Here is a 14451-nt window from a genome sequence, read left to right as displayed (position 1 = left end):
CAAAATGTTGTATACGTTTTAAAAAAATGAATACATTTTTTCCTTTCTTACAATTATGCTTAGTTTTTTAGTTGGGAGTATTAACATAAACAAGCTTAACATGGCTTCGTTTCAACAGAATAAATTCCGGAGTTTTTTCAAGAAAAATTCTTTTCTGCCGTTCATGCGTGTAAAGTCTCCTAAAGTAATTTAAAAAACAGATTTCAAGTAAAAACGCGCCCTGCAAATGCGCCTGAGGAAACGTTATTTATTGTCCATGTATCCCACTGGCTTAGAAATTCCTTTGTTTTACTGTTTTTAAAAAGAATCTGGGAAATCTTTTCATTCATGAGTGGAAAAGTCTCGGTCGAGTGATTTTTGACTATGGCACGAATATTTTGTACAAATTTAATCGCCTGTCTTTATTTAAATCCGTTTTAAAATAAAATTAAAAATATACATATACACAAGATACTTTGTTAATAATTTCATAAGGAATCACGTTTCCTATCGGTTCTTAAAAAAAATTAGAACCGTTAACGTAATGAAATGTAAAACAACTTGAAATAAACAATTTATTTTATTTAAAGATTGTAAAATGTTATTAACCTATTATTAGATATATAATAATTCTAAAGCAAGGGAGGATATATAGGGTAAGAGCAAATATATTTTAGCTGTAAAAGTAAGGAGAAGTTCGGCGAGAACCGTAAAGCTAAAAAAACTTTTTAAAAGAATCGTAAAAGTAAGTAAATTTTAGACCCGTAAAGTAAGTAAATCCCCAAGACGTTTTTATGACAAAACATAACATTTTTGTTATCGTCGAAATTAATTTTATAGTTTAAAAACTTTATACAAATATAAAAAATAATTTAATTAAAATAACTAAAAATAAATGTCAAAAAATAATGCTGAATTAAAAAAATAAAATTTATAAATAAAAACAGTTTCGATTTATTTACAATAGATTGGCTTTAATCTATTATATGTAAGGCGTGTAAAATGCAATTAACACTTGATCATATCAACCAACTGCAAAATTAGAGAAACCAATATATTTGCTTCGGGCAATTTTCTAATAATAGAAAAATTTTCACCTCAAAAATAAAACAATGCTGGCATTGTTTATATAACTTTACTTAAACTTTATTGAATAATATTGAACAAAAAATTAAAGCTAAATTCTTTATACAAATTATTTAAATGTAATGCACTAAAACGTAAATCTTTGATTTTTAAAAAAAATTATTTTTTTTAATAATATATAAAAATGTGTAATAAATTGCTACTACTTTAATCAACAAAAATGTTCCTTAAAGCGTTCTTTAGCGCCGGTTAGCGGCAACAGATTTTGTATTTTTAATTTAAAAAAATTGCTATTACCAAAAAAATTAAAAACTTATTTAAGATTCGCATTTAAAATGGCACCTTAAACGTTTAGTATTAAAGATAAAGTACTAAATATATAAAAAATGTATCAAGTTCCTAAATAAATCTGTGTTCTTGTGTTAAAAGTATTATAAAAACATAATAATAGCCGGCAGCGTGGTGTAGTGGTAAGAACACTTGCTACACCACACATGAGGTCGTGGGTTCAATTCCCACTGATCTCATGCTGTAGCGCCCTTGAGTAAGGCGCTATAAACAGTATGAACTTCTGCTGAGCCAGCACTTAATCAGCATCATAATTACCGGGCAATTATAATCCATAATATCCCAAACTGCTAAAGGCAACTCGAGACTGGGTCGAGCAACTGCTTGTTACTCTATGTTTAAGTCGCGCATTCGACTTTCCCACATCGAGGATAAAGATATGTACAAAAAAAAAAATAGAAAATAAGTTGCGAGGGGCATTTATTAGTACACCTATCAAGGCAATCATCGCTTGCTTATTAAAATACTTTAAAAATAACAACAGTCTTATATGCCAAATTTTGCTTTTTATGCTAAGTTTGTTTTCTGCAAAAAAAAAACAACAAACTGCTAAGGGCAAAATAAGGTTATTTTTCTATGTCTGCCAGCATATGAACTTACGACGATAACGTTATGCGTCACGTGACTCGCGAACGTAGGGATTTTCCCTATTTAGAATATTTATCTTTAAATTCCGATATCTCAAAAACTACTTGACCAATTTTAAAAATAATGGTATCCTCGTGCAAGTTGGAAAAAATTCCAACATAATTAAAAAAAACCCTGCAGCCACACCATCTCTTTGAGCATTTTGCTATTTTGTACATGTAAACAAAGTGGTTTAAAATAATACTAATACTCAGGAAGTGTACTCAAAAAACACGATGCATAACTTGGTTAGGGTCTTGATTGAAACATTATGTTAATTTTTTCTAAGTTATATGGGTGTATTGTTACAATAGTGTAAATAATTCTTATATTAACTATACTGTAGTAAATCAATCCTTTGGCTTATACTATTTTATTTATATACAACTAAATTTTGTTTTACCTATATATTCACAAAATAAAAATTATTCTTAACAATTTATGATTTACATTTTTTATTACCATGAATAAATCGATAATTGGCAGATTTTGAAAAGATATTAAAAAGTGCAAAGAATAAGAATTTTTGCATAGAAACACCTGCAGTTTATTTAACAAAGCATAAATAAATGTTAATTTATTTTTAGCTTACAGTTTATTTGTAAAAGTTTTAAACACTAAATAAAAAAAAAATTTATTGTATTTTGCCAAAAAATAGCACAAATTAATTTAGTGTACTAAATATATTATTTTATTCTTTAAAGTTAATGTGTTAATATTCTGAATATAAGATAAACAAAAAGTAAATGGGTTGTGTTGTTCCTTTCATATAAGTTTTGGCATTTTTTTAACAAAATCTAAAAAAATAAAAAAGGTAAATTGTCATAAAAATCAAATGGCATTTTTTATTAAATAATCAGCTATTTGAAAAACACACTTTTTTTGTTTTTAATATTCTTATTGAATATACCTTTGTCTAGCTTAAAGTTTACTAGCGGCAGCTTTGTCCATAATCCAGTAAAGTTTTCCATTTATAGGATTAACCCTCGCTGCCGGTAATTTGTCCTCTTCCTTGCAGTCAGAGAATATGGCCTGTTAAAATAAAGATGGCATAAAAATAACTTTTCATAAAATATATTTGACACCATAAAATATATAACAACTTTTGTTGCATAACAGTTAAAGATCCTATATATTAAATTTTTAAATAAAAAAAATCAACCTTGATGGTATCTGCCTTACTCCCTCCAGCAGAAATAAACGCCACATTGCGTGCATGATTAAGCACAGGAAAGGTCATGGTTACTCTGTTTGGAGGGGGTTTGGGTGAGTCAGATATGGAGGCAATCCATAATTTATCTTCCTGTTAAATATAACTTTAATTAGCACTGCAATTTAAAACAGAGTTTTAACATAAAATTTCATATAGATCTAGTATAGCAAATTTCTTATAATTTTAACCCAGAAACTTGCATGCTAAAAAAAAATTACCAGACTGCCGATATTAGTTATGTATAACTAATATTTTTATATTACTTAAATAAATTTATCCCCAAAAAATCCTACCTGTAATAACTTATGTCCAGGGAATAAGGAACAAGTGTGGCCATCGGGTCCCATTCCCAACAACAATAAATCGAATTCTGGCCATTCCCCTTTAAAATACTCTCGCACCTGCTTCTCATAATCTTTTGCACATTTTTCAACATCTAAGCTTGGATCAATTTTAACCCAGGAAGAATGACAATTTTCTTTGTTAATTAATTTTACCTACACACAAGTTAATGTGAAGTATTATTTATTACAAAAAAATTAGTATTCAATTGTGTTAACAATTAAATTAAAAACAAATTATATTTATTGAATAGTAAATCTTAAGCTACACAAAAACATCGTTTAGGGTATTGGTAGCATTAAAGAAATTTCTTTATTTAAAAAACTAAATATATATATAACCAATTTAAAAACATTGATAATAAACATTAAAAAAAAACTTTTTTGTATTTATTTATCCTCAATGTGGAAAGGTCGACAACCAGGCCAAAACATAGAGTTACATTAGATACTCCCACCCTATTTTCAGTTGCTCTTGACAGTTTGGAATATTACGGATGATAAATGGTTTGAAAATCTTACCAGGTTTAAAGTACAAAATATTAAAAAATGGTTATATTATGAAATTGAAATTTAATAATAACATTTTAAATTGCATAACTTAAAAATTCTAACCTCAAATTGTCCATAAGTGCTGTCTGAATTTGGAAAATCCACTAATCTTTCATCACAGAAAAATACTTTCCATTTAGACCAATCTGTTCCCTTCCCTGCTAATTTATCTGCCAGAATATTAATTATGCTTCCACCAGAGACACCAAGTGTAAATATACCTCGCTCTTTAATTGCATTGTTGGCAATTTTAGAGATCAAATTAAAAGAGAATTCAGCAATTTCAGCACTGTTTTCGAAAATGCACTTCTCAACCATTTTAAAAGTATTTATTTTTAAGTATATACTAATTACTATTATCTGTAAAGTAAAAAATTAATATTGATGATAAAATGTAATAGCACAAATAAATAACAACAGTAAACTTACAGAAACAATTATGAATTATTTGACAGCGAAAAATGAAACAAAATATTTTTTAAACCTTGCAATTTTACATATATACACATTAAAAAAAAATTTCATAAAGTAGTCTTAATGTAATATTAGCATACCAACCAGTTTATGAATAAGTTTTTAACAAATGAATAATTGTGTTTTAATCCTGTGTCCAAAAAGAGCATTTAACATAACTAAATTTAATTTTAATGACCTATCATGAAAATTAATTCACTAAACTGTAATGTTTAAAATTGAAAGGCCAGTAAATAACTGAAAACTATTAAAAAAATGTTTATAAATAATACTGCTTTAGAATACAACTTAATAACACACAAAAAAGTTTTTTTTACTATGAAGCCCATGGTTGAATTTTGTTTTTTGCTGTTGATCTTAATTGTTCTTTAAATTGGCAACTTAAACCAGTCATCCAAAATTTAAGAAGTCTGACATCCTCTTCAGAGCAATTTAAACAATTCTGAATCATTTTTGTTGTGTCTTCCTTACTGCGGTTGTCAATTTTTGTAAATTTGTACAGAATTTTCACCTTACTGAAAAGTAAACATAAAAACAATTATAGGTAGGTGAAACACTTTTAATATTTTAAAATTATTTTAAACTTTGTTAAATCTAACGTCCAGTCTACAAAATTTCACTAGACTATCATTGTAACTTAAATTTAACACCAGAATTTAAAAGTTTAATATTTCTACCTCATCCATTCGTCCTTAATACAAACAAGACAATGTTCAACAACTTCAGGTGATAAACTATCATTGGCGAGTGCCACTTCCAGTTTATTGACTACACTCGGGCCCTTTTCTGGTATGACGCAGCCACTTGTCATTCTAAACTCCATTTCATTAGACAAAATCTGCTGATTACTGTCAAATAACGATGGATAAAGTTGGTTTAGTTTTTGGGTTGTAGTGACTTTTGCAATAACATCAATCAAGATATAAAGCTCCGAAGATTTAACATGTTGCGGCAGAAAAACATTCTCTTTTAAACCCAATAAGTTTGCTTTATACGAATCGACATATGTGTCAGAGGATAAAACCATTTTAATACAACCCAAAGGCAAGATTTCCTTCAAAACATGCAGAGCTGATGATACTACGCTCTGGTTTTGTCCCCTCCAAATTACTTGATTTCCAATTAAAAGATGCCATGCAATGGCTTTAAACAAAGGTGGTTGTAAGACATCGCGCATATGTCTAAGTGACTTAAAGTACGCTTTTGAATCACTATTTATACTTAATGATTCAATCTGTAAGTTCACAGTGGCAGTTGCTATATCACTTTCAGAAATTAGCGAATTGGACCTTGAATTGCGAGCAATTATTTCTGCTTTGACTACATCATCATGCATTAAAGATCCATAAACAACTCCTTCTTTTAACCGATTTCTACAAGCTCTTATTATCCATGTAAATGCAGTGTGGAGGTATGCATACAAATTTTTGTCTCCAGTGAGTTCGATAAGTGCTCTAGCATTTGAATTATCTCCACGGTGTTGTCGAAAATTACTGGGAGTAACATAGTTTGACATTTGACCTTTAAGTTTAGCACCATCTAGTGCTGAAAGTGATGTTTCAATTCTGTAAACTCTGTCTGCACTTTCCTTTAAATAAAAAAACATAAAATATAATTACTAAGAATAGCAGTATGATCACCACCAAAAAATTATCTTTAAAACTTATAACATTAGTAACAACAAAATTCAAAAAATTTTGAATTCGATTAGGTTAATCAAACCAGATTTATTATTCAATTTATTACCTGCAAATAATTGATAATTTTCTTTATGCAACCTACAAAAAATGGCCAAGACTGAATTAGGAAAACACGATCATCCATAATACAAATGATACTGTACCATCTTCTGAGCCCCCTTGCAGAGTTGTCTTGCACATAAAATGTGTAACTTATAACATAACCATTATCATCATCACCAAACATAATAGGTCCTTCTCTACCTGGGCAAACCTCACAACTCAGACTTCGAACACAAGCTTGTCGAACAATGCGAAACATGAGAGGGTCATGTGGGTGTTGTGTGCTTACAAAACTTTCACCTTAAAATTAACCAAAAATAAATATAGATATATAATTAACAAGTTGAAAATTTATGGCACCTTACTACAAAACAAAAATTTAAATTTATTGTTAAAAGCATACGACAACAGTCAAAAAAGCTGCTTTTTAAATAAATAGGTTTTTTATGTTATTTAGATAATAAAGCTACCTTTTAGAGGCATTTTTGAAGTTTTTAAAATTTATTTACCTGTTTCCTTATCATGGCTTACAAAGCCAGGAGTATTTTCTGGTAAAGATCTGCATGCTTGACATAAATCGGTTTTCTTTAAAGGTTTGTTATCTGCTTTAATCTCAGCAGTATTCTGAATTTGATTTGCCTTGCCTTGGGCTGTGATTTTTTCACATGAAAACATAACACTGGGGCCATGATGCTCGCAAAAATGACACAAAGATATCACAGAATACATAATAATAAACCCAACCTTTTCTTAAACTAGAAAAATAAGTTCCGCAAGTGTGACAATAGAAATCCTATGATAAATTCTTAAATCCTACGTAGATTAGCTCAACTCAACCGACTGATTAATAGTAATTTATTTATAAAAGTTAAGGTTATTTTCCGTTTCTATTAATGTAACGTAAATATATTTAAAACCCTTGTACAGCTTTGGTTTTAAGGCTCAACCCGTAATATTATTGTTTATAGTCATGTGACATGCGTTATGACTAACATCACGTGATATAACGTAATACATAACGCCAAAATGTGCTTCCAAACAAAAAGTCTAAATATTTTAAAAATAAATATTTTGTGAATTGATTGTCCTAGATGTAAAATAATTATTGGTTAACAAAAACAAAATATTTCATTTAAATTTTTTTTTAATATATAAACTAAATAACTTAAAAAACTTATTTTTATTCAACTAATTCAAATGTATATTTTCAAAACTGTTGTAAACTTATTTTCATATTAAAAAAAAATCAGGAATATATTTCTAACAAGTATTGTTTTATATAACAAAATAACTTTACTAATTATCTTGTTAAGTTATTATTGTATATGCTAAATCAGCTGTTTTGTTTACACAAACTCAGTCAAGCATGGTATGATGTCACGGGACGAAGTTGTTGCCACTTATTTCTCGCCATGAAGTAATCCTGTTTTCGCTGTTGTATTTCCTGAGAAAAACAAATCTGTCTGCGTACTGGCTCACCGGGAGATATTTTCGTAAGGTAAAAAAAGCTGAATGTTTGTAATAAATCAACTAACAGTACCTTTAGTAGCTAAACGCACATTTTATAGAACTCGCTTATTGCAGATTAAAAAACTACTATTTAAAAAACTATTTTTAGGTTTTTAAAACTAGCTTAAAGTAAAAAAAAACTTTGGTCAGTCAGGTGTTACGTTAAATTTTTTTTTATAAATTAGCTGAATATTAAAAATATGTTTTATTTTGGCAAGAATAGTTGTGTTCTATTTTTTTATAAATAATATTTTTAAATCATTTAATAAACGCAATAAAACATATATTTAATTTGTTAATTGTTTACAGAATCTTATATTACCACATGAAATTTTACATGATCTTGAAAAAATATATAAATCTGAAATTTTTATCGAAGAATGCAATTTAAAGACTTGTATGGTCTAATGGCATGTGATAACAGCTACAATTGTTCAGATCGTGGTAGTTGTGAAAATGGAGTTTGTGTTTGCCAAGTTCAGTTTGCAGGTAGATATTTCATTTTATCTATATACATGGATTTGTGTTAAAAATTTTGATTTCTAATAGAAAATCGGTTATAACAAAACAGCAACATCATGTAATGCTTTATTACCCATGCAAAATTTTGTTAATTAAGTAAAAATCAAACTTTTATTAACAGGTTTGGGGAAGGGTTAAAAATTTACGAAAGTTTTTGCTACAAATTCAATATTTGATTTTATTAATTAAATTGTTTAATAAATTTATAGAATTTAATTAAATTTCCCTTTTTTTATGTTATTTATAGTTTTTATATTAGTAAACTCTTATTTTTTTAGGGGAAAATTGCACACAAAACAATATAGGTTACATTGCAGCTTTCAGCAGTATATTTTGTATAATGGGTATTATTAGCAGCATACAATTAGTAAGTATTTTTTCTCTTAAATTGTTTAAAATTTACTTTATTTAATTTAATATGGCTGTAAAATAGTTCTCAACTTCCACCTTTGGTACTTAAAGTTTTATGATTTATTATTACATCCAAAATGGCCCTTTAAGTGCTAAAATAAACATTATCTCATGTTCTAAACACACTTTGATTGTAAAATACCTTTTAAATTGTAAAGTATACATTTGTCTTTTATTGTGTATATAAATTTAAATGTCAATACAAATCGTATGAGTTATTTTATTAAAATGGTCATAAATTTACTTTACTTGGCAATTTTTTTGTTTATTGTGTATATATATTTTATAATTAAAAATAAATTAACTTTATTGTTTCAGCTATCCATATTGTGTTTTTACAATTTGTGTAATAGTGAAATAAGTTTGTTATAGTATAGCCTGTTTTTTGTTCATTTTAGATTGTGTGCATTTATAATGAATACAAACGCATGAAACATCCAAGTGTTGTTTCAGCATTCAGGGTTACAACACAAAAGTTGCTTCACGGAGTTGTTATTGTGGCTTCAACTATAAGGGTGTTATACTTTTCACTTCAGGTGAGAATCTATGTAGCACAATTGAAAAAAAAACCTTTAGTAAATTTTTTTGTTTTTATATATTTTTTTTCTATTGTGAGTAGACTGACTCTACCGCCTAACATAGGATAACATTTGTTACCCAAATTCAGTTTCAAATTGCCTTCATCAGTTTTGGGTGTATGAGGCATATTGTCAGATAATTAACCTGTCAGTTACTTTTGGACTGGCAAAAGTTTGTACTGCCATTGTTAAAAGTTATTAAGTAAGCTCTTTTGAGTATAGAAACCGAACACAAATCAGTTTAATGACGACTTAATAGATTATAGCCCATTGTTATTTAAAGACTTACTCGTCATAACCCTATTCAATGTGTTAGTGTCATTAAACGTCATTAAAATTAATAAAAAAATTAAGAAATGTGTATGTTCATAACAAATTTATCATATTATTATAGTTTTTTGATAATGTTAATCTGGATTTCCTTTTTTTAATGACTATGTACTGGTGCTGGGTGTTATTTATAGTAATATTTTTAGAATTATTAATTAATTGGCCTTAGGCCTTAAAGCACGAGTGGTAATGAATCATTACTATTTTTATTCTTGAAGTATCATGTTTTTCAGTTATGATCACATTTCTAAAAAAGTTTGTTTACATCAAGATTTTTTTTTTAAGAAAAAACACCTTAACAAAAACAAATTTAAACGACTTATTTATAGCCAAGATTTTAAAAACTTGTATGACTCAATTTTTGAACATAATAAATTTTAAGTTTCTGGCATAGGCTTAGCTTAAATTTAAGTCAACATGTTTTGATCACGTTTCAGGGAAATATTTCACATCATTGGCTCACGGTTATAGAGAGTGCATACCACCCTTTTCTCATTACAGGCCTTTCTCTTGTAGTTTGCTATTGGAGCGAGGTAAGAGTTGAGCAAATAATTCTTGGCAAGCAGTCTAGTATTTTTATTCATCTAATGTTGATTTAATGATTTGGTTCAAAAAATTTTTAATATCTGTGTAAATATTTTTAACACAATTTTTAGGCTATGTTCATTTGTTTGCGACTTTTATTGACAATTTAAACTGCTTAAAAATGGTTAAACTTTAAAATTTGCTTTTGTTTATGGTTTCATTTTCAAATTTTTTGGAAACTTAACAAAATTTTTAATTAGCCTAACGAAATTTAAGCATAAACTTGTATATTTAAGGCATTTTTTCTTGAAACTGCCAGTGTAAATGCATCACGTCGTGCTCAGTTTCTGTCGAAATCATTAATTGCCTTTTCCGTATTTAATGCCATACTTTACATATTACTAATTGCTCAGTTTATTGCAACTGGAATTGGTTATAATCTACCTGAACACGGAGGTAAATAATAAGTTTTTGTTTAACTTTCTTTTTATTAAAAATTTATGTAAATGTCTAAAATTTTACCAGATGTTCTTGCACTAAAAAAATAAATTCATACAAATATTTATAAAATCTTGTTGGCCTATTGTTAGGTTGCTTTTGTATTTTTTTTTTATTGGATACCATTTTTAATACTGTTAAAAATATTAATCATAGGGTGTATCAGAAAACATTCTTTTTTTGTAAAAGTCTGAACTCAAAATTTTTTAGTTTGTGAAACAATAAAAACAAAAATTTTAATGCCTAAGAATTTTAAAGTTAGCTGTGTTTTAATTTATCATATTAACTGCTGTTATTTAAAATTGTTAAATTTTTGTTAATTTTTAGATCTGTGGATTAATGGCGCCTTTCAGGCTTCTTTTGCTATTTTACTTTTTGTTGTTTATGTTATTTTTCTTGCAATTGGAGTGGAGATATTTTTTAAAGTAAGCTGTAATTACAAGTTATTTATTCGTTTCAGTTTTAAATGCTTTAAATTTATATATTATATTACCTTAAATTAATTTAAATTTGTTTTTAGTGTTTGATTGTATGTATATATATATCTAAAATTGAGAAGATTATTAAAAAAAAAATTTATTATAAAGCTTCGAGGAGCCTTTACATTGGGCAATGTAGACGTTCAATCAAATAGTTTAAACTGTGAGGAAACTATTAACAAAACTGAAATTTTTAAATCAAGATTGGCTCTCGTTTTTCAAGTATTAATTTCATATTATAATTTGTATTGCTTAAGGATTGGTTTTTGTTACAAAAAAATTTTCAAAATATTTTGTTGATTCTAAAGTACAATTACCAAAAAAAATTTCAAGTTTTTGTCTTTGGGTGTAACTTAACATTAATTTAACAGAACATTTTTAATCGAGTTAAATTTAAATCTCAGGCATTGTTAACACTGTTGACAGTGTTGTGCGTGGTTTTCGACGCAGTTGGGAACTTGTGGAAATACAAGGTTAATACTAAAACCAGAAGCACACATGAAGTTATATACAGGTTAGTTGTATACCGAATACAATAATATTATTTTATATTAAAATAGTAGGCATTACTTAAAACAAATTTTCAACAAATTTACCGGATTGAAAGTTAAGGATTTAGAATTCTCGTTGCTTAAGTACACTTTATTAGCTTATTTAAGTTGCACAACTTAGCTATAAATTTTAATCAACAAAAAATTTGCAAAAAGTCAAATTTGTCAACACTAATTTAATCATGGTGTAAACAATTTTAAAGTTAGCTGTGTTTTTGTGTTTTCAATTTTACTTTTAAACTAAAATTTTAAATCAGGTAAAGTATAATTTTTGCTTAAACAATTTATTTTAACCCTTTTCCTATTATCGGAAAGAAGTAAAGTGTTAGCTGAAAGAATATGATTAAAGAGTAATATGATACTTAAGCTTAATTTTCCTGACCTGATTTAGTTGACAGTAGTAGTTCAATCAATTATGTTTTACTTAACCAAATCGTTTTAATAATTTTACCAATACTTTTAAAGCTATACCTTAACTTATACATAACTCAGTAAAATTATTTTCATTTAATCATGGCCTATAGAACAAATGGTTAAATTAGGCTTTATCTACTTTTTAGGCAGAATTAAATTCAAATTTTATAAAATCAATGTTTAAAGTCGGGAAACAGTTTGTTTAAAGTTTATTTTTTTAAGATTAAAATTAAATAATAAAACTGTTTCAATAAAATAAAACTGATAATTTTTGTCTTAGAATTGCAGAGGTGGGAGCTGTGTTATGGTTTCCCTGTGTTTTGTGGACCACTGCAACACCTGAAAAATTATGGTTCCTTAATCCCAGATGTCTTCTGAAATTAACAAGTGATGCAGGTGATTATTTTGTAACTAAAGAATGTTATAGACACATTTTATTTCAACCCATGCTTACTCTACCTTTCTTTAAATAGCTTTTTTAACTTTGCGGGGTATTATCTTTAAATAAAAAGTTTGTAATTAGTATTTTATCTTTCATAAAGAGATGTGTTTAATTTAATATGTTTTTGATGAACAACAAAATATATTTTTAGTCATTGTTTTTGTTTTATTTTTAGGTGAAAAGCTTTTGTCAGTGACATCATCTAAACACAGTCCAAAAAATAAAAAGAATTACAACACATTTACCCAACCTGATAATGACATTAAGGAAATAAAATACGAAGAACCTGGTAATGCATAAATTTAATTTGGTCATTAAAAAGTGCATGTTAAAAAAATGTTTTTTGGTAATTTTTTTATTGATAATACCTTCACTTACAATTTGTTAAACAAATATGCTTCTTCTAATCAACTATTTCTTTTTTTTGGTTCATAGGTGAATGTTGGATATGTTATGATCCTGATAGAAAAGACGCTGGGAATTTTATTAAGCCTTGCTTGTGTAAAGGTATAAACCATTTTACTTATTTGATTGCCATATTTATTTTAAATAACATTTATATTTTCCATTAATCAAAAAAAAAAATTGATTTGCTTTTTTTTCACTTGCGACAAAGGACCTTTAAAATGTTTTTATTTTTCATTTTTCAACTTTGACTTTAATTATGAAATTTTGTACTTTGTACACATATATAAATAACTGTTATTTAACTTTTATATTAAAGGTGGTATGGCGCAAGTACATCATCATTGTTTAAGGAAATGGTTGTTGCAACATACTAGTGTCAAAGATGCATCTTGTAAAGTGTGTAAGCACAGGTAAACTATTATTATAAGTTAGGCCATTTTTTACGCTATTGAAAATCCTTTAACATTTTATGTCCAAAATTTGTTTGAATATAGTTTTAATATAATAGGCTATTAAAAGATATAAATAAAATAAAACTTAATTACAGTATATTTAATAAATTTAAGGTAATTTCTAAATTATAAGTGCATAAATGTAAAATATTTAATAATAAAAAGACATTTCTGTTACTAAATTATCTGTTTATAATTGTTAGGTACTCGATAGAGCAAAAAAAGATTGAATTTAGCGATATATTAATGAGGTCAAAAAAGTCAACTTTAATTATTCCAGCAATAGTTATAGCAGTTGTAGCCCCATGCGCTTCATTAATGGTGTTTTTATTGTGTTATACTTTACAAACATATGTCAAAGTGCTTGTGTTGGGTATGACCATATTGCTGGAATTGGCTTCATTTAAGTAAGTGAAATTTTAAATTAAAATTTTAGTTTAATGTTTATGAGTGCTAGACAAAAAAATTTGCAGAATTTTTTAATATTTTTTTAGGCACAGCAATATTATTAAACAAACAATTTTAAGTTGCTATTTCTTTTTAGAATCCTTGGAATTAACTTTAAAAAGTTATACCAAGTAACAAGAGTTTCAGCATTACGCATTCTTAACTATGGCGGCAGTCCTAACATAAAGACAAAAACTTTATTGGAACAAGCTGAATATGAACCAATCAATGGAACAATTGTCCAACACGAAGATGATATTGTAGAAGAAATTTCTACCCATTCAATTGTAATAAACCCATAAATTCTGGGATAAGTTTAACTATGAGAATTTTATTTTTAAATTAAACTGTTACTAATCACTTTTTAAAATTTTTTTTTCTATTATGGGTATATACCCCCCTGCAACTGATTGGTTAACTATTAAATTAAAATTTTTAACAAAAAATTAACTAAAGCTACACTAGTTAATTTCTAGCAAAAAAATGATTCTATTTTAACAACAAGGACATTTTTTTTCTGTAG

The 14451-nt window shown here is 27.2% G+C and overlaps 3 protein-coding genes across 3 annotated transcripts; 1 reads left to right on the top strand and 2 right to left on the bottom strand.

Moving 5' to 3' along the window:
• Positions 1 to 2485: 2485 nt before the first annotated feature.
• LOC145741248 (6-phosphogluconolactonase-like) lies at positions 2486 to 4613 on the bottom strand. The gene is made up of 5 exons (XM_082558800.1): positions 4210 to 4613; positions 3547 to 3750; positions 3203 to 3343; positions 2951 to 3072; positions 2486 to 2837 (listed from the first exon to the last, which is right to left on the bottom strand). The coding sequence occupies exons 1-4, from the start codon at positions 4462 to 4464 to the stop codon at positions 2962 to 2964; spliced, it is 711 nt and encodes a 236-aa protein (XP_082414926.1). The 5' UTR covers positions 4465 to 4613; the 3' UTR covers positions 2486 to 2837; positions 2951 to 2961.
• A 323-nt stretch (positions 4614 to 4936) lies between these two features.
• LOC145741246 (folliculin-like) lies at positions 4937 to 7315 on the bottom strand. Its single transcript, XM_082558799.1, has 4 exons — positions 6872 to 7315; positions 6367 to 6662; positions 5298 to 6208; positions 4937 to 5135 (listed from the first exon to the last, which is right to left on the bottom strand). Exons 1-4 carry the CDS (start codon positions 7089 to 7091, stop codon positions 4937 to 4939), a joined length of 1626 nt encoding a protein of 541 aa, XP_082414925.1. The 5' UTR covers positions 7092 to 7315.
• A 442-nt stretch (positions 7316 to 7757) lies between these two features.
• LOC145741837 (uncharacterized) lies at positions 7758 to 14364 on the top strand. Its single transcript, XM_082559502.1, has 15 exons — positions 7758 to 7860; positions 8181 to 8360; positions 8672 to 8760; positions 9203 to 9340; positions 10150 to 10245; positions 10534 to 10693; positions 11063 to 11160; positions 11323 to 11436; positions 11619 to 11728; positions 12460 to 12575; positions 12797 to 12910; positions 13057 to 13128; positions 13346 to 13439; positions 13685 to 13888; positions 14026 to 14364. The coding sequence occupies exons 2-15, from the start codon at positions 8252 to 8254 to the stop codon at positions 14228 to 14230; spliced, it is 1719 nt and encodes a 572-aa protein (XP_082415628.1). The 5' UTR covers positions 7758 to 7860; positions 8181 to 8251; the 3' UTR covers positions 14231 to 14364.
• The last annotated feature ends 87 nt before the right edge of the window (positions 14365 to 14451 follow it).

The sequence above is a fragment of the Corella eumyota genome, chromosome 2 (genome assembly GCF_963082875.1).
Source record: "Corella eumyota chromosome 2, kaCorEumy4.1, whole genome shotgun sequence".
Taxonomy (NCBI): Eukaryota; Metazoa; Chordata; class Ascidiacea; order Phlebobranchia; family Corellidae; genus Corella; species Corella eumyota.
Note: the sequence above shows the minus strand (reverse complement) of the source record. Positions and strands in the feature narration are given on the sequence as shown.

Coding starts and splice junctions, on each gene's coding strand:
- LOC145741837 (XM_082559502.1), top strand. CDS start 8,252: ATGCAATTTAAAGACTTGTATGGTCTAATGGCATGTGATAACAGCTAC. Junction 10,246..10,533: donor TAGTTTGCTATTGGAGCGAG/GTAAGAGTTGAG, acceptor TGTATATTTAAG/GCATTTTTTCTTGAAACTGC. Junction 11,437..11,618: donor GATTGGCTCTCGTTTTTCAA/GTATTAATTTCA, acceptor TTTAAATCTCAG/GCATTGTTAACACTGTTGAC.
- LOC145741248 (XM_082558800.1), bottom strand. CDS start 4,464: ATGGTTGAGAAGTGCATTTTCGAAAACAGTGCTGAAATTGCTGAATTC. Junction 3,751..4,209: donor GCACTTATGGACAATTTGAG/GTTAGAATTTTT, acceptor ACTTGTGTGTAG/GTAAAATTAATTAACAAAGA. Junction 3,073..3,202: donor GTAAGGCAGATACCATCAAG/GTTGATTTTTTT, acceptor TTATTTTAACAG/GCCATATTCTCTGACTGCAA.
- LOC145741246 (XM_082558799.1), bottom strand. CDS start 7,091: ATGTATTCTGTGATATCTTTGTGTCATTTTTGCGAGCATCATGGCCCC. Junction 6,663..6,871: donor AAGCCATGATAAGGAAACAG/GTAAATAAATTT, acceptor GTTAATTTTAAG/GTGAAAGTTTTGTAAGCACA. Junction 6,209..6,366: donor AAATTATCAATTATTTGCAG/GTAATAAATTGA, acceptor TTTTATTTAAAG/GAAAGTGCAGACAGAGTTTA.